Below are 25,871 nucleotides of genomic sequence, written 5' to 3' on the forward strand. Positions count from 1 at the left end.
TCATCCTACCTCTGGCCTGGAATGCCCTCCCTCCTCAAATCTGCCAAACAATCACACTTTCCCCTTCAAAGCCTTACTGAAGGCTCACCTCCTCTGAGAGTCCCCCTTTTCCTCTGCTCCCCCTCCTCTCCTCAACACCCCAAGTCACTCCCTTTGCTCTACCCCCCTCCTCCACAGAACTTGTGCATATATGTACGTATTTACAATTTTTATTTATGTTAATAATTCGTATATATCTATAATTCCATTTATTTATATTGATGCTATTGACACCTGTTTACTTGTTTTGATATCTGTCTCCCCCCTTCTAGACTGTGAGCCTGTTGTGGGCAGGGATTGCCTCTATTTGTTGCTGAATTGTACTTTCCAAGTGCTTAGTACAGTGCTCTGCACACAGTAAATGCTCAATAAATATGATTGAATGAATGAATAACAAGCGACAGAGCTGGGATTAGAACCCAGGACCTCCGGCTCCCAGGTCCATGTTTTATCCTCTAGGTCACGCTGCTTCACACCTGCCTGCTGCCCTCCCTATGCTTCAGTTTCCTAATCTGTAAAAGAAGGATTAAATTCCTGCTCTCCCTCTTATTTAGACGATGATCCCTATGTGGGACAAGAACTGTGTCCGAACGGATTATCTTTATCTACCCCAGAGCTCAGTACAGTGTTTGACTCATAGTAAGAGCTTAAATACTACAATTATCACTATTATTATTTATTTTTTGTGAAATCCACCAATGTCCATTTTGGTTTGTGCCAGTTATGATGGCAAGGTGAAAAGGTCCTAAAAGCCTCCATTAATGGTTAGAGTGGGAGAAAAACACATCCAGGACCATTGCCCTAAGCCTAATATGAAGTAGAGCCCTGGGTTTTCTGAAACACTGTTCCCCTCCTGTCCCCCACAGTTCTAGTGGGAGGACAGAATCCCAAAGTCATTGACCATTATTCCCTTTTGGGACATCCTTTGGTAGTCCTATCACCATGGTTCACCCATGCCAGAAGCAACCTGGTCTAGTGGATAGAACATGGATCTGGGAATCAGAAGGTCATGGGTTCTAATCCCGGCTCCACCACTTGTCTGCTGTGTGACCATGGGCAAGCCACTTCAATTCTCTGTGTCTCAGTACCCTTATCTGTAAAATGGGGATTAAGACTATGAGACATGTGTGGGACAGGGGTTGTGTCCAACCCAATTATCTTGTATCTACCCCAGTGCTTAGAACAGTGCCTGGCACATAGTAAGTCCTTAACAAATACCATCATTATTATTAGTAAAATCAACATCAAGGACCACACAGAGGGTGTTTTCAATGAACACTGTTGACTGACAAAAGGTTAAGATATTAAAATAACAGCCACACATCAAAGGAAATGCTAAATTAGGCAATGCCTCACTGAGCTGACTTGTTTGAGTTGGCTGTTTGTGGAGTCAATATTAACATTTAGTTCAAAACTAAGAAAACCTTTATCAACATGGGGGAAAGGACATTTTGCTAAATGTGGACTTCCCTCATCAGTAAATCGCTCCCAAGGAGATAGTTTCAAACAGAACGGAACTAATACACCCATCTCAGAATAGAATTTAGCAAGCCAAACCAGATGTCTTCAGATGTAACTTGTCATGAAAAAGGTTAATCAATTTATTCTAAAACTTTTCCATTTAAAAGGGGTTTCTAAATGGCACCAAAGGTCCTGCAAGGGTCTAAAACCGACAAAACAATCTTGGCAGGTCGGCCCTGCAGTTCACTTGCCCTACGTGCTACGGGGCTCGGGATAGAAAACCTAGAAGCTGGAATCAGTCACATCAACACGGTAACCTCTGAAGCCCAAACTTTCACAGGAAAGGATCTGGGCAACTCCCAGAGGGTGAAGAATGACCCCGAGGCCTGTAGTCAGAAGGAAGGTCAAAAAGGGAGCAATACTAAATTGTAGGGCAAAAGAAAATTGAGAAATCTAATTTGGATTCAAAGTCAAGGAATGTCTCCTGACAGCAAGGGCCTTAAATAGTAAAATCAGCCCCTCTAGGAAAGTCAAGGAGTCAGAACAATTCAACACTTAAAAAAATGATATTTGTTTTGTTGTCTGTCTCCCCCTTCTAGACTGTGAGCCCGTTGTTGGGTAGGGACTGTCTCTATATGTTGCCCATTTGTACTTCCCAAGCGTTTAGTACAGTGCTGTTCACACAGTAAGCGCTCAATAAATACGACTGAATGAATGAATGAATACTTACTATGTGTCAGGCATTGTACTAAGCACTGGGGTAGATGCAGTATAATCTGGTTAGACATCGTCCATGTCCCAAAAAGTTCTCAGTCTTAATCCCCATTTGACATATGAGGTAACAGGTTGAGAGAAGTGAAGTGACTTGCCCAAGGTCACACAACAGACAAATGGAGGAGCCAGGATTAGAACCTAGGTCCTTCTGTCTCCTAGGCCTGTGTTCTATCCACTAGGCCATGCTGCTTCTCAGCATTTCAGGCATTTTAGTCTTTTATGTCTGTCTGTCTCCCCCTGGAGACTGTAAACTCCTGAGGGTAGGAATCATGTCTACCAACTCTATTGTTCATTCCAAAGCACTTAGTTCAGTGCTCTGCACACCCAAGTGTACAATTATTACCCTTGACTGATAAATACCTTTGGCTCATCTGCTTCCATCATTGTCCCATGCCACAATCTGGGATGCGGAATCAGGAGCCTTTAGCGAAGGAAAAAGAAAATCTTTTCCAGTTTTCAACCAAGTCACATGGAACAAGCCATAGTAGGTGTACAAGTATATGAATTCGTATGTTTATATTAGTATATAGCAAAACCCACTTTTATCGTATACATGTACTATAAAATCTACACAGTTGACCTTCATATTCGAAGACACCACTGACTGAAGTTCACCTTTGCATGCATATGTCACTAAGAAGTGCAATATGAGACCCACAGTGCCGGTTACATTGTGCACATAAAAACATTCCCCCTAGTTGTGTAGTCATACTTTATGTTTGCAGTGACAGGCACTGTTTTTTTTTTAATCTTCTTCCTCATCGCTCTTTCCTTACAACTTCCTTAAGGAACTTGTATAATGATCCTGTGCCATAAACAATTAACTGCTGATTACATTCCACTTCTAGGGAGGAGAAAAGCGCATCAGCCCATACACATCTGTACAATCTTCCATGTGTGATTCTACTGACACATACAAAATCTGCTCCATATATTACATCTGTGTATGCCCAAAGGCTAGTAAAAGAAACAAAATGCACTCACAGTTTTCATGTCTTTTTGGCTCTGTAAGGGTGTCTCCTTACACTCTTCAGAACAGGAATCGTGAAACCCAGCTGAGCAGTTGCAACACACATTAATGATGTGAAAGCCGTGATGAACCAAGAGACACATTAAAATGTGGCCTCTAGTTATATATTCTACACCGAAATAAACCCACCCAACAGTCTGAGTTCATGCCCCATTTAAAACTCACAGTCAGAAGCTGCAAATAGCAAGGCTCGCACAACTGGAGTCCAGTTACCTTCAGCTGAGGGCCAATTGGTCAACAGAATTTAGATGTAAGTTTGCTGTGGTCAGGGAATGTGTCTGTTTTATTGTTATAGGGTACTCTCCCAAGCACTTAGTACAGTGTTCTGCACACAGTAAATGCTCAATAAATAAAATTGATTGATTGACAATTGCTATTTCTCAATAAACCTGTGAAAGGGGAAGAGTTTTGTTGTTATTTTTTAAAAATTTGTTTTGTTATGATAGTTGTTAAGCACTTACTATGTGCAAGCACTGTACTAAATACTGACGTAGATACAAGATAATCAGGTTAGACACAGCCCCGACCCCACTTGAGACTTACAGTAGAAATCAGAGGGGGGAGAATTTAAACCCCATCTTACAGATGAGGTAACAGGCACAAAGAAGTTAAGTGACTACCTTGGATGCTCCTGATGATTCAGTGCTTAGAACAGTGCTTGGCACATAATAAGCACTTAACAAATACCATAATTATTATTATTATTATTTGGTCAAATTCTGGCTTAAAATTATGATCAAAGTTGCTTTAAAAGCAAGGGGAGGTGTTTACTTTTTTAAATAATAAAAATGGACCAAAAATATCTTCAACTCACAGTTGTTAGTAAAATGACTGGAGACTGATGTATGGGATCATCATTCAGAGTGGACAGGTTATTAATTTAATGGATCTAGGAAAGCCCCATAATGGAAGGGAGGAGATGGGGTAAAAGCAGCAGATGGAGAGGAGGAAAAGGAGGATTTTTCAAGCAAAAATGGGGGGGAGGGAGAAGGAGATTCCTACCTCACCTCCCTTCTTTCCTTCTATAGCCCAGCCCGCACCCTCCACTCCTCTGCCACTAACCTCCTCACTGTGCCTCGTTCTCGCCTGTCCCATCGTCGACCCCTGGCCCAAGTCCTCCCCCTGGCCTGGAATGCCCTCCCTCCGCACATCCATCAAGCTAGCTCTCTTCCTCCTTTCAAAGCCCTACTGAGAGCTCACCTCCTCCAGGAGGCCTTCCCAGACTGAACCCCCTCCTTCCTCTTCCCCTCCTCCCCATCCCCATCCCCCTGCCTTACCTCCTTCCCCTCCCTACAGCACCTGTATATATATATGTACATATGTTTGTACATATTTATTACTCTATTTATTTATTTATTTTACTTGTACATATTTATTCTATTTATTTTATTTTGTTAATATGTTCTGTTTTGTTGTCTATCTCCCCCTTCTAGACTGTGAGCCCATTGTTGGGTAGGGACCGTTTCTATATGTTGCCGACTTGTACTTCCCAAGCACTTAGTACAGTGCTCTGCACACAGTAAGCACTCAATAAATATGATTGATTGAATGAATGAATGAATTATCCCACCTGCACCAAGAACCAGAGCTAGGAGAGTACCATGGAATGGTCATCAGTGACCCAAAGCTGAGGGACCGGGAAAATGGTCCAGTCACTGAAATTCTTGACATTAAGAAAATATTCTGAGTGGGGTTTCTGTTCGTGAGAGGGATGCTAAAATGCCTAGTTCCTACCCTGGCAACTCCAGGAAATGGGCCCATCTGGGCTACTGGGTAAAAGAAGCAGTATAATTGGATCAAGAATCACTGAATCAGTGGCATTTATTGAGTGCTTACTGTGCGAGAGCACTGAATTAAGCCCTTTGGAGTGCAAAATACAACAAGAGTTGGTAATGTTCCTTTCTGTCTACAAGCTTACAGTCTAGAGGACAGTGCAGTGCTGATGAACTCCCATTACTTTCCTTCCCCATAGGGGATTTTTCCCTCTCCAAAACATATGTCTGCCCCTACAAATTATCCACCACCAGGGCCTCAAAATACACTTGGGCCTAAATTACACAGATGTATCAGGCCAAGGGAATTGGTCTGATTCATCTGGGTAAATGAAATTTGAACACACAGCTGGAAATTAAAGTCTCTGAGTTTTTCAGTTCCTGAGGGCTCCTTGGAGGCCATGCTACTTGGCAGAGAACATGCTGGACACCAGGACTAGTCAATCGGTCAGTCAGTCAATCAGATTTATTGAGCGCCTACTGTGTGCAGAGCACTGCATTAAGCCCTTAGGAGAGTACAGTATAACAGTGTAACAGACATATTCCCTGCCCACCAGGAGCTTACATTCTAGAGTGAGAGATAGATGTTAATGTAAATAAATAAAATTACAGATATATACATAATTGCTGTGGGGCTGAAACAAAAGTGCTATGGGGCTGGGACTAATGGATAAACTTGCCAATGAGCCATAAAGCAGCCAGGAAGCAGCATGGCCTCGTGGAAAGAGCACAAGCCTGGGAGTCAGAGGAACAGGGGTTCATTTTTTTTTTTTAATGATGGTTGGTTCCAGGCACTACACTAAGCATTGAGGTAGAAAAAGATAATCGTCAGACACAATCCCTGACCCACATCAGGCTCACATCCTAAGTAAGAGGGAGAAGGATTTAATGCACATTTTGTAATGAAGTAACTGAGGCACTGAGAAGTTAAGTGATTTTCCCAAGGCCATACAATAGGTAAGTGACAGAGCTGGGATTACAGATCCGGTGACTCCCAGGCTCGTATTGTTTCTACTAGGCCACACTGCTTCTAATCCTGGCTCTGCTGCTTTTCTCCTGTATGACTTGCTGCATAACTTCTCGGTGCTTCAGTTTCCTCATCTGTAAAATGGGGGTTAAGACTGCGAGCCCCAAGTGGGACAGGGATTCTGTCCAATCCAATTTGCTCATATCCATCCCAGTGCATAGTACAGTGCTGGGCTCCTAGTAAGTGCTTAACAAACACCACAATTATTAATTACTACTATACCAAGTTCAGCTTCATGGCCAGGAAGCTGCACACGCGCTTTCTACAGCTTGGAGGCCGGGCTCTCCTGCCTGTGGCCCTGGCTGGCAACCAGGTTGATATGAGTCACCCCACAACTCTCCTACACCTAGCAGCCTTCATGCCCTAGTCCTTTCTCCTTTTCCCTCTGGGACTGCAGGCTAGGGCCCCAGGATAGGCTGGAGGAGGTTGGGGGGTTGGGAGGCAGTGGAGTTTGGAGGGTGTACCTGCTAGGGCCCTACAGAGGAAGAGTTGGGTGACCAGGACTCAGTGTAGCCTCTAGCCTCTCTTGGCTCTAAACCAACTGCCCAGAATACAGTGCCTTGTTTCGCCAGTCCAGCCAAGCACTCCCCAAATGGCACTGAGGTGACCCCAAGGACAAGTTTGCCCTTCAGCTGAGGTGAGTGGAGAAGAACAGGTAGGGCAAAAGAAGCAGCGTGGCCTAGTGGATAGATCACAGATTTGGGAGTTAGAAGGACTATCCACTTGCCTGTATCCTTAGGCAAGTCACATCTTCTCTGTGCCCCAGTTCCCTCATCTGTACAATAATAATTATGGTATTTGTGGTACAAGGCATATGGTATATGGTACAACGGGGATTAAGACTGTGAGTCCCATCTGGGACAAGGACTGTGCCCAATCTGATTAGCCTGAATCTACCCCAGTACAGTGCCGGGCACATAGTAAGCACTTAAATACCATTGAAAAGGTACAATTATTATTATTATACTGTCATTAATATTTATCATTAGTATTATTACTATTCAGACTCCAGCTTAGTTAGCATTATTATTAATAGTGGTAGTAATAGTAGTATTATTCAGGCTCCAGCATAGAGTGACTAATGTTAGTGGGGGCGCAGGAGAGGAGTAAAAATTCAAATAAAAAAACTAGTCTTAACCCAAGATACCCATGCATTTTTTTTATTGTAATTATGTATCCTTCTGATGACTGCAATTCAATAATCAACACAGCTGGATTCCCGATTCCACAATGGGTGCTCAGGAGTGAGTTCATTGTGGGGGTGGTGTGGGCACCCCAAAGGAGCAAAAATAAACTTAGGGCCGATGGATGGCACCAACTCTGCTCCGGAAGCAAGACCTTTTTTCAGTGGAGCCCCCAGCTCAAAACACTTCCCGGTCCTCGCAAGACTATCCTCTAGACTGTAAACTCATTGTGGGCAGGGAACATATCTACCAACTCTGTTATACTGTGCTCTCCCAAGCACTTAGTACAGTGCTCTACACACAGTAAGTGCTCAATAAATGCCATTCACTGGTGATCATGAACATAGCTTCTAACAGTGCCACCACCTTGGGCAGGATCCTACTGGAGGATCCGTTTTTCCTACTGAAAGCGGACCGCTCCCCAAAAGTGAGTTATAAGTGAGCAAGCTAGTGGCTTTTTAAAATAAGCCTCATTGCTCATTTCAACAGGTTACCGGAACATGCGTGGTGTCAGAAGGTATGATGGTTAGTGAGCCAAATTCTTTCTCTGGAGGCCCAGGGACAGCACTCTCTGTTGAAGTATTAGAGTTGCATGGGCATTATCCGACAGCAGAATTACAATCTAGCCTATCTATTCCAGTGAGTTTACCTGCTAGTATTGCCAGTAGGATTGAGCTAAAACAGAGGGAATTCAGTCATTAATCCACAGGCCTTCACACTAACATCCATACCTTTCCAGGGCCAATGGAGAACAGAGGCAGCCAGCTGCCAACCTCCCTCTCTGCACTGACCCTAGCCCAAACTCCCTGGGATGGGGGTGGCAAGCGATGGCCATCCACAAATCCACACCCCGAAACTCATGCCACATCACTCTTGCTCTGCTACCATGCAGTGTGACAGGATGGCATCATACAGTCATCACTCAGCCAGAATCTGCCCAGGATCATTTCTCTGCATTCATTCATTCATTCAATCATATTTATTGAGCGCTTACTGTGTGCAGAGCACTGTACTAAGCGTTTGGGAAGTACAAGTTGGCAACATATAGAAACGGTCCCTACCCAACAACAGGCTCACAGTCTAGAAGGGGGAGACAGACAACAAAACAAAACATGTGGACAGGTTTCAAGTCATCAGAATAAATAGAAGTAAAGCTAGATGCACATCATTAACAAAATAAATAGAATAGTAAATATGTACAAGTAAAATAGAGTAACAATTCTGTGCTGTGGGGAGGGGAAGGAGGTAGGGCAGGGGGGATGGGGAGTAGGAGAGGAAAAAGGGGGCTCAGTCTGGGCCCCCAGTGCAGGACCCCCAATGTCCAGTAACAGCTCCAGAACCACAGCACCACTTTCCCAGGTTTATATTAACTTGGATATCAGGTCCAAGATGCAGAACATGGCTGGTGAAAGATCCTGAGTGCCCAAAGTATAACAGCCATAAAAGCAGCCGGTGCCATTTTCATACTGAACAGGGTTTGGGTAAACTGGAAATCAGACTGCCTGGTATAAAATTGAATAAATAGCCAACCTCGCAGGAAATCACACAGCATATTTTCAGTCCCTAGAAGTCCCAGACCTGAAGCGTGTCCCAGTATTTTAGATTCATGACCATCTGACCATGATCATTGCTCCGCTGCTTGTCTGCTCTGTGATCTTTTAGAATATCATTTAACTTCTCTGTGCCTCAGTTCCCTCATCTGCAAAATAAGGATTAAGACTGTGAGCCCCATGTGAACCCCACATGGCTGACTGTCTACCCCAGTGTTTAACAAATACTATAAAAAATTGCCTGGAAAGATGGGTGATAATGATGATAATAATAATGACAATAACCGGATCATCTCTGTGTAGAAACGCTCTGGGCATGTTACTCCCCTCCTCAAAAATCTCCAGTGGCTACCAGTCAACCTACACATCAGGCAAAAACTCCTCTCTCTTGGCTTCAAGCTTCTCCATCACCTCGCCCCCTCCTACCTCACCTCCATTCTTTCCTTCTCCAGCCCAGCCCACACCCTCCACTCCTCTGCCACTAACCTCCTCATTGTGCCTTGTTCTCGCCTGTCCCACTGTCGACCCCCGGTACACGTCCTCCTCCTGGCCTGGAATGCCCTCCCTCCGCGCATCCGCCAAGCTAGCTCTCTTCCTCCCTTCAAAGCCCTACTGAGAGCTCACCTCCTCCAGTAGGCCTTCCCAGACTGAGCCCCCTCCTTCCTCTCCCCCTCCCCATCGCCCCTGCCCTACCTCCTTACCCTCCCCACAGCACCTGTATATAAGTTTGTAACAGATTTATTACTCTATTTATTTTACTTGTACATATTCACTATTCTATTTATTTTATTTTTATTTTGTTAATATATTTTGTTTTGTTGTCTGTCTCCCCCTTCTAGACCATGAGCCCGTTGTTGGGTAGGGACCGTCTCTATATGTTGCCAACTTGTACTTCCCAAGCGCTTAGTACAGTGCTCTGCACACAGTAAGCACTCAATAAATACAATTGAATGAATGAATGAACTATAATTATAAATCCCAAGAATGGTACTAAGCACTGGGGTAGGTATATATTATTATCATTATTAGTATTATGAAATTTGTTAACTGTTTACTATGCATCAAGCTCTGTACTAAGCATTGGGATAGATACAAGATCATTATTATTATTATGGTATTTGTTAAGCAATTAAGATGTGTCAAGCACTGTTCTAAGTGCTAGGGTAGATACAAATTAATCACATTGGACACAGTCCCTGTGCCACGTGAAGATATAACTGATTGAACATCATGAACCCAGCAGCTTTGAAAAGCTCCACTGACTCGGGTGGGATCCAATTGGAGGATTCATTTTCCCTATTGAAAGGGACCATTCCCAGAAAGTGCCCTCAGGGCCTTGGACTTCTAGGGACTGAAAATATACTGTGTGATTTTATTTTTTATTTTTTTTATAATGGCATTTATTAAGCACTTACTATGTGCAAAGCACTGTTCTAAGCGCTGGGGAGGTTACAAGGTGATCAGGTTGTCGCACCGGGGACTCACAGTCTTCATCCCCATTTTACAGATGAGGTAACTGAGGCTCAGAGAAGTTAAGTGACTTGCCCAAAGTCACACAGCTGACAATTGGCAGAGCTGAGATTTGAACCCATGACCTCTGACTCCAAAGCCCACGCTCTTTCCACTGAGCCATGCTGCTCCTAGTGATTTCCCACTAGGGTGGCCATTTATTCAATTTTATACCAGGTGGTCTCATTTATTAATAATAAAAATAATAATCCAGTCTAAGTAGGAGAGACCAGATATTGGATCCCATTTTACAGATGAGGAAACAGAGGCTCAGAGAAGTTTAGCAACTTGCCCAAGGTCACACAGGAAGCAAGTGGTAGAGCCAGGATTAGAACCCAGGTCCTCTAATTCCAGGACCTGGGCTCTTTCTACTAGGCCATGCTGCTTCCCATCAGGAGTCAGTGAAGGTAGCAGATGTTGCATTTCCTCAGGGTGGGTTACAACATGCATTTAAAGCCTTTCTCATTACCAATTCAGAGGGGAATTACATCTCAAAAACCAGAGAGGGACATGGAGTCTTGCCCTATGCAGGCTTCCATGGTAGCCAGAAGCCTGGTCTGGAGCTCTCTTGGGCCCACTGGTTTCAAAGCTTTGTCCCTAAAGCCTGGGTGCCCACCCCTCCCCAACCCTGACACCCCTCTCCTCCAACCCCAACTCCCATCACCACCCAGAGAGGCCCACAGATCCCTTTGAAAGAGAAAAGAACCCAGGAGAACATGAAGAGCATCAGTGAGCAGCTGGCAACTTTGCAATCTTTCCATCCTCCTGTCTCTTGTTTGGGTTACAGGCAAGTGATTTCATCTTGTCTTTCTCCCTCTTCCCTCCTCACAAGTGTTGTACTTTTTTAAAAAAACAATTTATTAAGTAAATAAGCCATGCACTCTCCTTCCATTTTTTTATATCCTCCTAGGAATACAGGCAATACCTTTCTAAACTTATCTAGAGAGGATATTGAATTTCATTGTAAATACCACTGAGCTATGAAATGCACCAACTGTTTAAGTGTTTGATGCCAGCCTTCTCCTCTGCCCCAAGTTTACAAGGACTTGGGACTGCTGGAATCCAAGCCCTTGGTGGGCTTTTAAATGCATGTACAGAAACACACCAGAATCCAGAAAGCAAGCCAAGAGTCTGCAGATCTTCAGGGGACTGGATGGGGAAGGAGGCTAATGGAGAATTTCAGAAACATTCAGAGTTGTGCTTCACCCTTAAGGTGATACGAGGGACAAGAAAAATTGAGGATTATGAAATACTTTCCACAACTAAGCAAGTAGTACACACCCTTCCTGCTATATGAAGGACTATGGCCAATTGTCATTCAAGTCAATTCAAGGCAATAAATAGGCTTCTTCATCTCCACACCTTCCAATGAGCAAAAGATCCTATCTTCCAGGTACAGTTTGAAATTGAAGCATAAAGCAAGGTTTTATCCCAGTCCAGTGCAACAATAGATAGGTAGGCACATAGATTTCCCCCTTCTCCTCCCTCACCTAGTGGAAATATCCTCTTATGTGAACTTGGTGATAGTGAGATGTTGGAAAAACTAAAAGCAAGATCAGAACCTGGCAGTCAGTGTGGCTCAGTGGAAAGAGCCCAGACTTTGGAGTCAGAGGTCATGGGTTCAAATCCCGGCTCCACCAACTGCCAGCTGTGTGACTTTGGGCAAGTCACTTGACTTCTCTGTGCCTCAGTTGCCTCAACTGTAAAACGGGGATTAATACTGTGAGCCCCCTGTGGGACAACCTGATCATCTTGGAACCTCCCCAGCGCTTAGAACAGTGCTTTGCACATAGTAAGCACTTAATAAATGCCATTATTATTATTGTCTCACCTTCCTTAGCAGAGTGAAATTTAAAAGGTAAACAATCAAATCATCAATGGGATTTACTGAATCTACAGTGTGGGAAGTTATAAAAGATGAGGAAAACAGGGACCCAGCCTCAAAAAGTATACAATCCATTAGGGTGTTATTAGTTGTAGTTGCAAAATACATTTCACACCTTGACACTTGATTGTCAGCTTCTAAAATCATAATGCAAGGAAGATTAGAATTTTTCCTCAATTGACAGATTTTTAAAAGAGCTGTTGGAATATACTGAAAAAACGATTTGTAAAGTACCAGATTCACTCACATAATTGCCCCAGTTTTGTTTAACTTTGTAAAACACAAAACACGGGTTGGACTAAGTGGGAGATTTTTCATTTTAGCAAGAAGGGGAGCAGGAGAGAACAAGAGAAGAAGAAAAAAAACAGAAGAGAAGGGGAGGGAAGAAGGAGAAGCAGTGTGGCTCAGTGTAAAGCACGTGGGCTTGGGAGTCAGAGGTCATGGGTTTGAATCCCCACTCAGCCACTTGTCAGCTGTGTGACCTTGGGCAAGCCACTTAACTTCTCTGTGCCTCAGTTACCTCATCTGTAAAATGGAGATTAAGACTGTGAGTGAGCCCCACGTGGGACAACCTGATCACCCTGTATCCTCCCCAGCGCTTAGAACAGTGCTTTGCACATAGTAAGCGCTTAACAAATACCAACATTATTATTATTATTAAAAAGATACTTGAGGCAACATCTCTTACTTCTATTGCATACAACAGGCACTCCATGAATGCACTCTCACTCTCCACAACAGGCAGTCTCTCCAACCCTTCTCTTCCTACCCTGTAGTTTGTTCATCTCCCTGAGTCTGTATCTGGACCCTGCTCTAACCATCCCAGAGTTCGCAAGCCTGTATTCACCAGAGTTCTCCTTCTCTTCCTACCCAGTGCCCACCACTGTTATGGCTTGCAAATGTAATCTCATTTACTTCTCAAAATTGTAGGGCGGAGGGGAGATGGAAGCAAATAGGCGAGTGAATGCAGTATGTTTACCCTTCTCCTGCTCTTATACTCCACCCCTCTTCCCCACTGCTGCAGCAGCAGATTCCCAACTTGTGTTGTTGTGTCTGTGATGAAGGATTTGGGAAGAGGAACACACATCCACCCGGAATCCACTTTGCCGTCTCAGACGGCAACAAGCTTCCTTGCAATTCACTGCTGGGGGAAGGGAGAAAAGTGAGACAGATCAAAAAATAATACAGTGAAAGAGTTCTGTTCTCTGTTAATAGGATGAAAGGCAAGACCGGCAGTATCACTTTAGTCCAGGTACCATGTGTCGACCCGATGAACTTCTGGAGATTTGCCAGGCTGGGAGAAGCAATTCCAGGTGAGTGTCCTGTTCGCCAATGCTACTGCATGCTACGGCATTTGGGAAAGTGGTGTCGCATTTCTCCTCATCCTTCTTGCGAGCTCTCACACTGCCCTGGATACCACAGTTCAGGCCCAGGAATCCCCCAAACCTCCCCCGCCATATCCTGGAGGGAAAAGAGGTACCTCATCTGCAATCCTGAACCAGAAAACAACCAAGGGGGTTTGTCCCAAGGGCCTTCAGGAAATGAGAGTTGGTATGGTCACTGAGGGACGGGAGGGAGAGGGAGACATGTTTGCTCATGTCTGCATCCACTTTCTTGGTGAGGGAAGATGCTACATTTTGTGATCTAGCTGAGAGAAAGTTAAAGGTGGTAGTGTGGCCATAGTAAGCACTTAGTACAGTGCTCTGCACCTAGTGAGCATTCAATCAATATCACTTATCAGTAGTAATAGTAGGGATGTTTAGTAATAGTGTGCTAAGCGCTTAGTACAGTGCTCTGCACATAGTGCTCTGCACATAGTAAGCGCTCAATAAATACAATTGATGATGATAATAGTGATGTTTACTGGGTGCAAAGCATTATTTTGGATGTATGGTAAAGTTTTTTCATTTATTTTTTTAGACATGTTTTGGGTTCCAATCAGCACTATACCACCCTCTACGCTCTAAGCTCCCTCTAGACTGTAAGCTGTTTGCAAGCAGGGACCATGTCTACCAAATCTGCTGAATTGTTGCATTATACTGTCCCAAGTGCTAAGCATAGTGCTCTGCACACAGTAAACACTCAATAAATTTGATGGATTGATTGCTTGCTAAAACACTGGCAACTTAATACCACTCTAGGCCAGGGAGCTGGCCCTTCCTCCCTAATAACAGACCTCTAGACTGTAAATTCATTGTCGGCAGGGAACATGTCTTCCGATTCTATTGTACTCTCCCAAGAACTTAGCACAGAGCTCTGCATGTAGCAAGAGATGAAAAAAATTCAAGGGATGATTGATTACTAAAACCTTCACTGGAGAACCTAAGCAAAGTGCAAAATTCAAGTCCAGAGAAGCCCAAGCTTTGGATTCCAAAGAAACTCATGTCAAGACGCCTGATGCTTTCACTCAGGATAACAGCATCACTATTAGCCCACTCTGGGGAGAGGGTTGTCCTCTCAGCAGGAGAAAAATGGCAGTTGTTAACTCCAGTTCTGATAAAAGCATCTCCCTCAGCTTTGGACTTTCCCCTCCATCCACATCCGCTTCCCTCCTCATCTGCTAAGAGACTTCTAGGACCTGGTAAAGGAGCCGGCAGCCGAAAACTCCCTAATCACGAGAATGACCCTAGAAGGGAAGGTTTTTTGTATTCCCCAATCAATCTTATTTGAGCTTTTGTCTGTAGAGCACCATTCTATGTGCTTGGGAGAGTTCAATATCACAGAGTTGGTAGACAGGTTCCCTACCCACAAGGAGTTTAAAGTCTAGAGGGGGAAGTGTGTTTTTCATAAGCAAGGAGGTATTTGTGAGGCCACTGAGAGTTGCTATGTTGCGCTCTCTCCCTGCAATAGGGAGGCAAGGGCTAATGATGGGAAGACAAAGAAGTAGGATGAGGGAGGAAGTGGACAGAGCAGAGGAAGGGAAAGTTTAAGCCATCAGGGCTCTAAAGCAAAGCCAGAGGGGTCTTCCCTCTCCCCATGCCCCTTGGGAAAGTGGTACAACCACATCTAATTTACATGTCAGTTGATGAACTCAAAACAATCCACTCAGGGGCAGCCTGGGAATGGGAGATAGGAACCTCAGCAAATTACCCCCAGCTCTAGGCTCCTGTGGTTTCTGATTACAAAATGCAAATACAAAATACAAAAGCCAATGAGGGAGGCTACTCTCAGACACCTGGTAAAATCCCCCCCCCGCCCCACACACACATATCCAGTACTCAACCCTGCAGAGTACAGTCCTCTGCTAAAGGCCTCTGTTTCCTCCCCTACTCCCTGTGGCTGAGTGGCAAGCCCGGGCAGCTGGCCTTAGAGCCATCAGAAGGAGAAAGGGGTTTGTCTCTTTAAAGGAAGCAGGGATATTATGAAAGGGAAAAAAAATCAGTTCCCTCTGCAGTTAAGAGTGTGATAATTAGAGCAAGTGGCAGGCTGCAGCTCTGTCATTTAGCATATAGACTATCCAGGAAATCTCCTGCCATAATCAAGAAAGAGACTGGAGAAAGAGGGGCAATCAGACCCCTATTCAGCCTCTGTTTAGAACCAGCCCCTGCTGACTGGCTGGATGGGCAGGACCACTGAGGAGAGGGAGTGGGGGATTTTGATGAATAGCAGGAATCCGGTTAGGAGCAGCAACCTCAGTTCTTTATGAGGGTGTTTTTGGTAAACCCCCCCGCCCCCCCAACCAACCCCAACAACCTTCACCCAGATCTGGACACTCCTCGGCTCCCCTCCACTCAGGAGACCTGAACAGGGGTCAGGAGGGGACTAGTTTTGAACCACAGACCCGTCAACTCCCTCTTCCTCCTTCCCTCTGGCTGAGGCAGTTCAGATTTGGACAGCTTAGAAAACATCAGCTGCAGTTAGATGAGTGCTTTCAAATGGTTGGGGGGCTGAAGGGGAAATGACCCGTGAGAGAGAGAGAGAGAGAGAGAGAGAGAGAGAGAGAGAGAGAGAGAGAGAGAGTGTGTGTGTGTGTGTGTGTGTGAAAGTGCACACAAACACACATACAGCAGGGCAAAAAAGGCTTGGAGTTGGCAGGGCTGTGCCTTCTTTCCTAGCTTCTGTACAGGATTGACTCTGTGAACATTTAGTCCATGTTCCGTAGTAATGAAATCGTGCCCAGTTAGTGCCCACGCCAATCCTGCCTTTCTAGTTTTATCACCCAATCACCCACCAGCTCCTCCATAGGGCAGCAACATATGAAAGCCCGATTGGCCGACTGGCACAAATTCTTGCTCTCTGCTCCCTGCTCTAGTTTCACAGAGCAGATTCAGGACAAGCTCAAATAGTCTCTCTTTCCTCTAAAGGAAGGGTTTCCCGATTAAGCCCACCAACTTTTTAACAAAGCATTACATTATTCCCATGTTGTTGGCTAGATTAAACAGCAAGACCTTTAAATGCACAGAAAATATATATAGGCATAAAAACAAATACATACCACTTATTAAGGGAGATACAAAGGTAGTGATATACACACGCTGAAATCATCATTGCCTTGCCCCACTGAGCATCTTTACTCTAAGTGGACATTTTCATTCCACGAGACTTGAAATTTACACATTACAGCATTGAACCAATTCAACATAACCATCAGTATTGAAAAAAGATCCATCCACAATCCCAATAAAAGATGCTAAAAAAAGCACGCAATTAAGTATCGAACCCATTTCAAAGCAATTAATAGCCAAGGGAGAATTTGGTCTGACTCCACTGAGTTGGAAGACTGCAACTGCCCCATTTTTAGATCTGAGAATTCAAAGGTGAAAATCTGGGGTCTTCCCCCACCCTCTTGGAGTGGCAATTATTCATCGGTAAATTATTCATCGTCCTTTCCACGAGCAGCAGTTTGACTGGGGGACTTGTGGGCAGACAATCAGGCTGCTACATACAAGAGGACAAACCTACACAAGTACAGATTGTTTCATCCCACGGCAAAACAAAGGGTGTCTCTGAAATGCCCTTGGCTCTTCTAGTCACAAGTGTGGGAGTATTTGGTTGGCCCCAACACCCTTGAGCCAAGGTGCCCATTATGTCTTACACGGGGACGCTCCCCTACCCCTGACACATATCCTCTTGTTTTTCTTATTTAAGTTGTACATCCCCCGAAAAGAGGCCAGTCCTTTCTCTGGGCCCATCCAGCATCAGGCAGATGCTTTGCTCATGTTCCAAAAGAGATCAGTCAGCCTTACTTGGCCTTCTGCTAATGCTCCCTGTGTGGAAGACATCTCAAAGCACAGAGCCACCTGAGGTTGATAGCCATGCATGGGATGGGCCCACATGCCCTAGGCTATAGTATACAGGCCCCTGGTTATCAGGAACTACAGTCTCCTGAAGCCCACGAAATCCTCACTCCTTCTTGGCCACTCATCCCTTTCTGTTGTTGACATTGGTTTAACCAAGTCACCACTTGATGCTCCAAGCCTCTTCCGCCACCTTAACTCCCAGAGGGGTCCCACGAATGAGAGACGTAAGGTGCCATCAGCAAAGGAGCCAAACGATTTGGTAAATGACCGAGGGCTGAGGAATAGCTACCCTCATTTGGACTCTGTGACACATGCTATTTAGGAAAATTGATGTCTCCCAACCTGAATGCCTGACTCCATTACATTTGGGGAAAGGGGCAGGCTTTCCCTTAACCCATCTACTTAGCTTTAAGCAGCATGTTTGACTTTCAGCAGCTGTCATTTTCTGCATCTCAAAGGTGGAATCTTTTCCCCATTTTCATACTCTCACTAGGGGTCAAGAGAACAGATAGGTCTCAAGACTTTCTGAGCTCAGCCACAAATGTGCCATCATTAATGGATTTCCTGAGTCCATATCTCTGTCCCACAGTTTCCCTTCAGATTTCCCTCTAACCAAGTTCTGCTACAGCGTGGGCTCCACTCTTTATTTATTCAGCAGCAGGAGAGAGTTGTGCTACGGTCTTGCCATCTGCACACACAGGTAGGTATCAATCATTTACCACACAATGGCCTGAACCATTTCAAAAGAACTAATCAGTGAAATATACATATTGCATTTGACTATTAAAAAATTTTAAAAAAGGTTCTTTGGGTCCCACCTGCTCCAAACAAAGTCTGCCAATGACTGAAAAACAACAAAAAGAAGAGGTAGCAAGGCAAATGGTGTAAGTATTCTGAAAGAGTGCCTCCTTGCTCTGTCTCAGGAGAGGGCTGATCCAAACCTGTCCAGAGGACATGAATTTCTTTCAACACAAACACACAATCAGGGACAACCAGAAAGTTACCGCATTCACGAACATGCCCAGCCTGGGAAGGAAGTGTTCCCAACCTCGCTGTGAATTGGGAGACCAGAATACATCCCTTCTGGCGAATGGAAACAGGAGTCGAGGCTTCAGGCTCCACTGTCTGAGGCTTCGGGAAGAGAATTCTCAGAACAGACAAAGATAGTTGAAACAATTTTGGACACAGGATAGGGTTATCATCAAGCGGTCTTCCATTCCCATACCCATCAGACTTACATTTACCGTTTTGGTTTGGAACCTGAAATTTGGGTGTTTTGGGCTAAGTGAGGCACCATCTGGGATTTGGCTTTAGGACCCCACAGAATGAGGAGCTCTCAGCCAATAAACAGGCCCAGAGCACATTGGCTCACCTGTGCTCTTTTTCCACTAGTCCAAGTCACACCTTTTGGACTGGAGTTTGAAGAACAAAATGATAAAAAAAAATTGTCCTGTTCCCTTCTCCCAGGGTGACTGTGGGGTCAGGCAATTAGAAAAACTGCAAAAGCTAAATTTCCACCTATAGAGTCAGCAGGTTCAAAGTTAATGAATGAGTTACAATTGGCCAGAGTCCTGAAACATCGGAGCCCAGCTCAGTGAATACCTCATGGACACCCATATAAGAAGCACAGCTGGCACCTCTTAGTCCTCCCTTTCCTCAGTCCACTATCCCCAGAAAATGTGGCAGAAAAATTAAGCACCACCCCAAGAATTGGAAACCAAAAGGAGTTCCTCCAAACAAACAAGGGAAACTCATCTCCTGGTCTTCCTCCCTCCGCAAATTCCTTCCCTCCTCTCCCCTCACTCCCCCAGTTCCCCATAAACCATCCTTTTCCCCAGCCTTCACGGAGAGTTCAGCGATGCGTGACAGGTTCCTGATCCATCTTCCCAGAAAATGCTCAAAGCCAATCTGCCAGAGGCACGAGGTTGAGTCACCATTCTTTGCTGCTACAGATCAAGCAGGGTAGGGTTTAGTGCACTTAGTCAGATTTTTAAAAGTCACTTTCCACAGGCCTGGGATAAAAAACAGTATTAAATGGGCGTTTGGCATCTGAAATGAGAGCATCTGATGGGTCTTCACCTGAACTTCAGGTGTCTACTTCAGGAGCTCAGCAAGGTGTTGGCAGACTCCCTGGACTTTACAAATATTGTGGGCTCCTTCAGACATTTTGTGAGGGAATTAATTTTCCAGCAAGCCTATTTGTACCTGCCCAGCTTTCTCTTCATGAGGACAGAGAGAAGACATGAAAACCCAGAATCCAGTTTGGGACCAAAGAGGATGGTCTCCAGGCCCCCTATAGAGCTGAGAAAGAGAGACAGAGGTAGGGAGATTCTGCAATAGCCCCTTTGCATTTAGGAAGTCCTAGAGAGGAGGGTCAGATCCCAACCAAACCTCTGTGTTGACTCTTATTGGATTACGGGCTCTGCCAAGAGCAGCTTGGGGGTGTGGCAGGAGGCTTCTTCTCACCATTAGAGGTAACTTAACTAGGGTTCATTGGAGGAGAGGCTTTTTAACTCCCTCCTTGGAATTTTAGGGACTGGAGTTTAAAGGACAATAGTGAGTCACAAGGAGCTGAAGTTAAATGGAAGGACCAAAATGAGTCCAGGAAGGCTGCAGTTTAGATCCTAGTGCCATCCTGCTTTTGCCTAGCTGTGGAATTGGTCATTCACACTCTCATTCTCCCCTTTCTTTCTGCTGCGGTGTCCAAGAGGGCTGAACCCTCCCAAGCAGCAGCAAAAAGCCTTGGACACAGAACATCAAATGGCGGACACAGCATAGTTGGGGCCAAGGGCCGGCAAACCCCAGCACAAAAATTGATCTCCACCTGGTTTGTATGAGAAGAGCTGTCCCCTCTTCCCCAGCCAGAAAGTAGAGGGAGGCAGGACTACTGCATTTCAGCCAGTTAGTTCTCTTCCCCAACCTCTGACCCCACTGTGAGTTCTCAGACCCAACCCTATCCCGGGATTCAGGGGCAAAAATCAGTGTTTCCCTTCTCGGACCTCACGGATGTTTCTCTTTCGAGAAAAGGTGTGGGTTCCACCCAGCCTGGTCTCATCAGGCCCAGGCCCGGAGTGCAAAGGAAGTTAGGAGGAAGGCTGGTCATCCTTAGATACTCCATCGGAAGGAGTCAACCAAGCAGGACAGTGATGGAGAGGGGCCTGGAGCACCAGCATGGAGTTAAGGCTTGACTACCACTAAGTCAATTGGGCCATGAGCCTGGAGACCTGATGGAAGCCCTCTGTGTATGGATCCAGAGGGAAACTGAGGGCCCTAATGTCTCAGTAGGGCCTGTAACCTGGCCTTCTGTTGAACCCTGCAAGACAGCACATGGCCCAGATGCTGCCTGGGACCTGGTCTGTTTTCCCGGGCAGGGGTCCCCCCCGACCCTAAAGGGAGCAAGCAAGCAGGCAGGAGTCTTACCTTCAGAGCAGAGCTTGCCACCATAGCCAGTGGCTGAACAGTCGCAGGTGGGCTGGCCTTCCAAGAGAAAGCAGGTCCCCCCATTCTCGCAGGGGTTCCGGGAGCAGGGATCCTCGTCTTGCAGTTCAGCCCCCCGGCTGCCCAGGAGACGCGGCTCGGAGTTCCCATACTTGAGGTCCAGGATAAATCCCTGGAAGGCAGGCTCGGCCTGCACCCCATCGAGGGTCAGGGCAGAGGGGCGCACGTCTGCAGGAACCCCGCCGACAAACAGGTCGCTGACCACATTCATGTAGGGCCTCTGAGGGCGCACCTCCCCGGGCCGGGTCTGGCCGTCCAGGGCCAGCACGGTCCGCAGGCGGTCACGGCTCACCCTCAGGAAGTGCCAGTCGCCGTCGTCGACCCGCTTGTCAGTCAGCACTGCCGTCTCGGCACAGTCCATGCTGAACCGGAGCTGGACCCGCCCGTCCACCAGGGAGAGACACAGGAAGTCACACACGCCCCCATCATCCAGGTAGATCAGCAATCCGGCAGAGACATTGGTCTTCAGCTGGAAGCTCAGGTCTCCACGGGTGCTGGCGTCCCAGCGCAGGAAGCGTGCCCACTGGTTCGGGAGGCCCGAGAACTCCAGCCCCAGGCACGACCCCACAAAGGAGCCCAGCAGCAGGGTGAAGCAGACCGAGGGAAGGGTGAAGGCCATTGCTGCAGCTGCTCCTGGGGAGAGACCAGGCAGACCTTGGGGGGAGGAAACGGGAGGGTGGTGCAAGAAAGTGGGGTCTTCCTACTGAGTGACAGGAAGGGATGGGGGGGCAGAAAGGGGGAGGGTAGTGGTGGGGAGAGAAAGACAAAGAGAGAGGAGTGAGGAGACAGCGATGGAGGCTGGGTAAGAGCCACAGTGGACACACAGAGTAGAAAGCAGCCACGGAGAGAGCAGGGAAATGCTGGATTCCAAAGCTCTGGCCAATAAACCCAACTGGAGGTCTAAGAAGCAGCAGCAGCAGCAGAGGAGGAGGTGGAGGAGAGCAGGTGTAGCCAACTCAGGAATCCAGCCAGGAAAGATACCACTTCTCCAAGAAAAGATCTCAGCTATCCAAGAGGATCCAGAGGCCTTTATCCCAGGAGAGCATATGCCTTGGGGATGCTTTAGGCAGGGGCCTTTCCCCGAAGGGCCACAAAACTCCCAGCCCAGCAGCAGATGCTTGGGTGGTGGCACAGTGAGGTGAGCCAGTTGAAGGGTAGAAAAATACAGGGACTGATCCGGTAGTTCTGCCTCCTAAACCCGGGAGGGCAGGCGAAGGAGGGCTGAGCCAAGCAGACGGCGCAGGCAGCTCATGACCCTTGGAACAGCACAGGTGGAACCAGACTTCATGATGAACCCAAAGAGATCCAGCTCATCACTCGCCCCCACTGCTCCAAGAAGATCTAAGGCTCCAGATAAAGACCCGCAGAGCCTGGAGACACAGTGAGAGAAATAAAAAAAAGAAAAAGAGAAGACGTTGAGAGAGAAGCCAGTGATGTGCTCCAGAAGGGCACTGTCTCCGTAATAACTGCGGTATGTTAAGTGCTTATTATGGGCCAAACACTGTACTAAGTGTTAGGGCAGATACAATATAATCAGGTCCCATACGGGGTTCACCGTCTAAATAGGAGGGCAAACAGGCACTGAATCCCCATTTTGCAGATGAGGAAACTGAGGCACAGAGAAGTTGTTAAGAAATTAAGTGAGTTGCCCAAAGTCCCACAGCAGCTAAGTGGCAGAACTGGGATGAGAACCCAGGGCCTCTGATTCCCAGGCCCATGCTCTGTACAGTATACCATGCTGCTTCCTATCCTACTTCTCCTCACAACCACAGAATTCAGGACAAGTGTTAGAGCCTAGGCCCCAGGTAATCAAAGCTCTCTGACTTCCTGGGTGACCTTCAGCGAGCCCCTTAACCTCTCTGTGCTCAGTTTCTCCATTTGTAAAAGGAGATGAGATGGAACTATTAGTTCCTGCCCAGTTCAGGGAGGTGTTTCAAAGACTAATAATGTCTTAGATTGTGAGCTATGGACTGTAAGCTCAATGATGGCAGGGAACATGTCTACAAACTCTATTGCACTGTACTCTTCAAAGAGCTTAATACTGTGCTCTGCACACAATAAGTGCTCAATAAATACCATTCATTTTTTGATCTCGTCTGGAAAATACTCAGTGCTCACTGGAGAGAAATGGTGATGAGTGAGTGTGTGAATACAATTGTGAAGAATGTAGGATTCCTCTCCCAGTTCATCAAGTTCTTTTCAGAGAACTTACTAATTTATCTTTCTCTGCACCATGGAGCCACATAGGGCAGCACTGTCTTTCCTGCTGATAAACAATGAATTAGAGGCATGGGGAGATGATAGAGACTTGTCAAAAATACCCAAAGAAAAGAAATCAAAATCAGAATCAGCAGGGATGAGGGGGGAGGTGAAAAGTCACAGCTCTACCAGGGTGGATGGGGCCAATGGTCCACGGTCTCAAGATAGAAGATGGGGAGCTGGCCGAACGGTAGGATCTGTACATCCAGAAGGGGAAATGCAGGCTCCCTATACAAAGCCGCACAGCCAGCAGCAAGTCTACATGCCCTGCTCTCCTCTTTCCCTGGCACTCTTCCACCTAGAGGACCTAAAAAAGGCCATTTTTGAGTGGAGAGAGAGAGACAGGCAGAGAGAGAGGCAGAGAGAAAATGAGGCAGATAGGCAGAAAGAGAGAAAGAATGAGGCAGAAGAGAAAGAGAAAGAGTGAAACAGAAAATGAAAGAGTGAGACAGAGAAAGAGAGAGTGAGGCAGAGTTAGGCAAACAGTGAAGCAGAGAGAGTGAGGCAGAGAATGAGTGAGGCAAAGAGAAAGCGTGAGGCAGAGAGACACAAAGAGTGAAGTGGAGAGAGTGAGGCAGAGAGAAAGCAAGCAAGGCAGAGAGAGTGAGGCAGGGAGAAAGAGTGAGGCAGGAAGAGAGAGAGGCAGAGAGAGTGAATCAAAGAGAGAGAAAGAGTGAGGGAGAAAAAGAGTGATGCAGAGAGTAAGGCCGAGATAGGGTGACGGAGAGGCAGAGAGATAGAAAGTGAGGTAGAGAGAAAGACTGAGGCAAGAAGTGAGACAGAGAGAAAGTGAGGCAAAGACAGTGTGAGGCAGAGTGAGACAAAGAAAGTGAGGCAGACAGAAAGAGTGAGGTAATGACAAAGTGAGGCAGAGAGAAAGAGTGAGGCAGAGGCAGCATAAGGCAGAGAGAGTGAACCAGAGAAAGAAATACTGATGGAGAGAGAGAAAGAGTGAGACAGAGAGACAGTGATGCAGAGAGAGTGAGGCAGAGATAGAGAGTGAGAGTGTGGCAGAGAGAAATTGAGGTAAAGAGAGACAGAGGGATGCAGAGTGAGGCAAAAAGAAAGGAAGCAGAGGGATAGACAGACAGAAAGTGAGGCAGACAGAAAGTGAGGAAGACAGTGAATCAGAGAGAGAAAAACTGAGGCAGAGAAACAGAAAGTGTTAGGCAGAGAGAGAGAGTGAGGCAGAGTGAGGTAGAGATAGTGAAAGCGTGAGGGAGAGAGAGTGGGGCAGAAAGAAAGAGTGAGGCAGAGAGAGAGAGTGAGGCAGAGAGAAAGAGTGGAGAGAGCAGCAGATTGAGTGAGAGAGACAGAAAGAGTGAGGCAGACACAGAAAGAACAAAGTAGAAAAAGAAGAAGGGGGGAGAGGGAAAGAAAGAACAAGGCAGAGAGAGAGAAAGACAAAGAGAGAGAAAAATGAAGAGTGAGGCAGAGAAAGAAAGAGTGAAAGAGAAAGATGCAGAGAGAGAGAGAAAGTGAGGCAGGGAGAAAGAGCAAGGCAGAGGGAATCAATCAATCAATCAATCATATTTATTGAGCGCTTACTTTGTGCAGAGCACTGTACTAAGCGCTTGGGAAGTACAAGCCGGCAACATATAGAGACAGTCCCTACCCAACAGTGGGCTCACAGTCTAGAAGGGGGAGACAGAGAACAAAATCAAACATACTAACAAAATAAAATAAATAGAATAGATATGTACAAGTAAAATAAATAAATAAATAGAGTAATAAATATGTACAAACATATATACATAAATACAGGTGCTGTGGAGAAGGGAAGGAGGTAAGATGGGGGGATGGAGAGGGGGACGAGGGGGAGAGGAAGGAAGGGGCTCAGTCTGGGAAGGCCTCCTGGAGGAGGTGAGCTCTCAGTAGGGCAAGTAGGGTTCTCAGAAAGAGCAAGACAAAGAGGCAGAGAGAAAGAAATAGCGAAGCAGAGAATGAAAGAGTGAGAAAGAACGAGACAGAGTGAAAAAGAGAAAAAGTGAGTGAGGTAGAGAAAATGAGTGAACCAGAGAGAACAGCAGAGTGAAGCAGAGAGAAAGAGCAAGGCAGAGAAAAAGAAGGACTAAGGCAGAGAGAAAGAGTGAAGCAAAGAGAGAGAGTGAGGTAGACAGAGGGAGAGTGAGGCAGAGAGAGAATGAGAGAGAGAGAGGCAGAGAGGGAAAGAGAGTGAGGCTGAGAGAGTGAACCAGAGAAAGAGTGAGGCAGAGAGTGAGACAGAAAGAATGCAAGGCAGAGAAAAGGAGCAAGGCAGAGGGAGTGAGATGGAGAGAGAGAGTGCAAGGCAGAGAGAGAAAGTGAGGCAAAGAGAAAGATCAAGACAGAAAGAATGAGGCAGAGAGAAAGTAAAGCAAGTCAGAGAAAGAACGAGAGAGGCAGAGAGAGGGAAATGAGGCAGAGAGAAAGAACAGCAAAGCACAGACATAGAGAGAGGTAGAAAGAGCAAGGCAAGAGAGAGAGGGGCAGAAAAAGAAAGAGCAAAGCAGAGATAATGAGAGTGAAGCAGTGAAAGAGGAAGAGAAAAAGAAAGTGAGGCAGAGGAAGGGAGTGAGGCACAAAAAGGGAGAGAGAGTGAGGCAGAGAAAGACTGAGGGAATGATAGAGAGAAGGAAAGAGAGAGAGAGAGACTGATGGAGG

At 46.1% G+C, this 25,871-nt stretch overlaps 1 protein-coding gene across 1 annotated transcript in view; it reads right to left on the reverse strand.

The window, feature by feature from the left end:
- NRXN3 (neurexin 3) overlaps positions 1 to 25,871 on the reverse strand; it is a 1,831,517-nt gene that overhangs the window by 1,725,084 nt on the left and 80,562 nt on the right. The window contains 1 exon segment of the mRNA XM_038743538.1: positions 20,892 to 22,339. Within this exon segment, the coding sequence (XP_038599466.1) occupies positions 20,892 to 21,588 (697 nt within the window). The 5' untranslated portion in view covers positions 21,589 to 22,339.

The sequence above is a fragment of the Tachyglossus aculeatus genome, chromosome 1, assembly GCF_015852505.1.
Source record: "Tachyglossus aculeatus isolate mTacAcu1 chromosome 1, mTacAcu1.pri, whole genome shotgun sequence".
NCBI classification, from domain to species: Eukaryota; Metazoa; Chordata; class Mammalia; order Monotremata; family Tachyglossidae; genus Tachyglossus; species Tachyglossus aculeatus.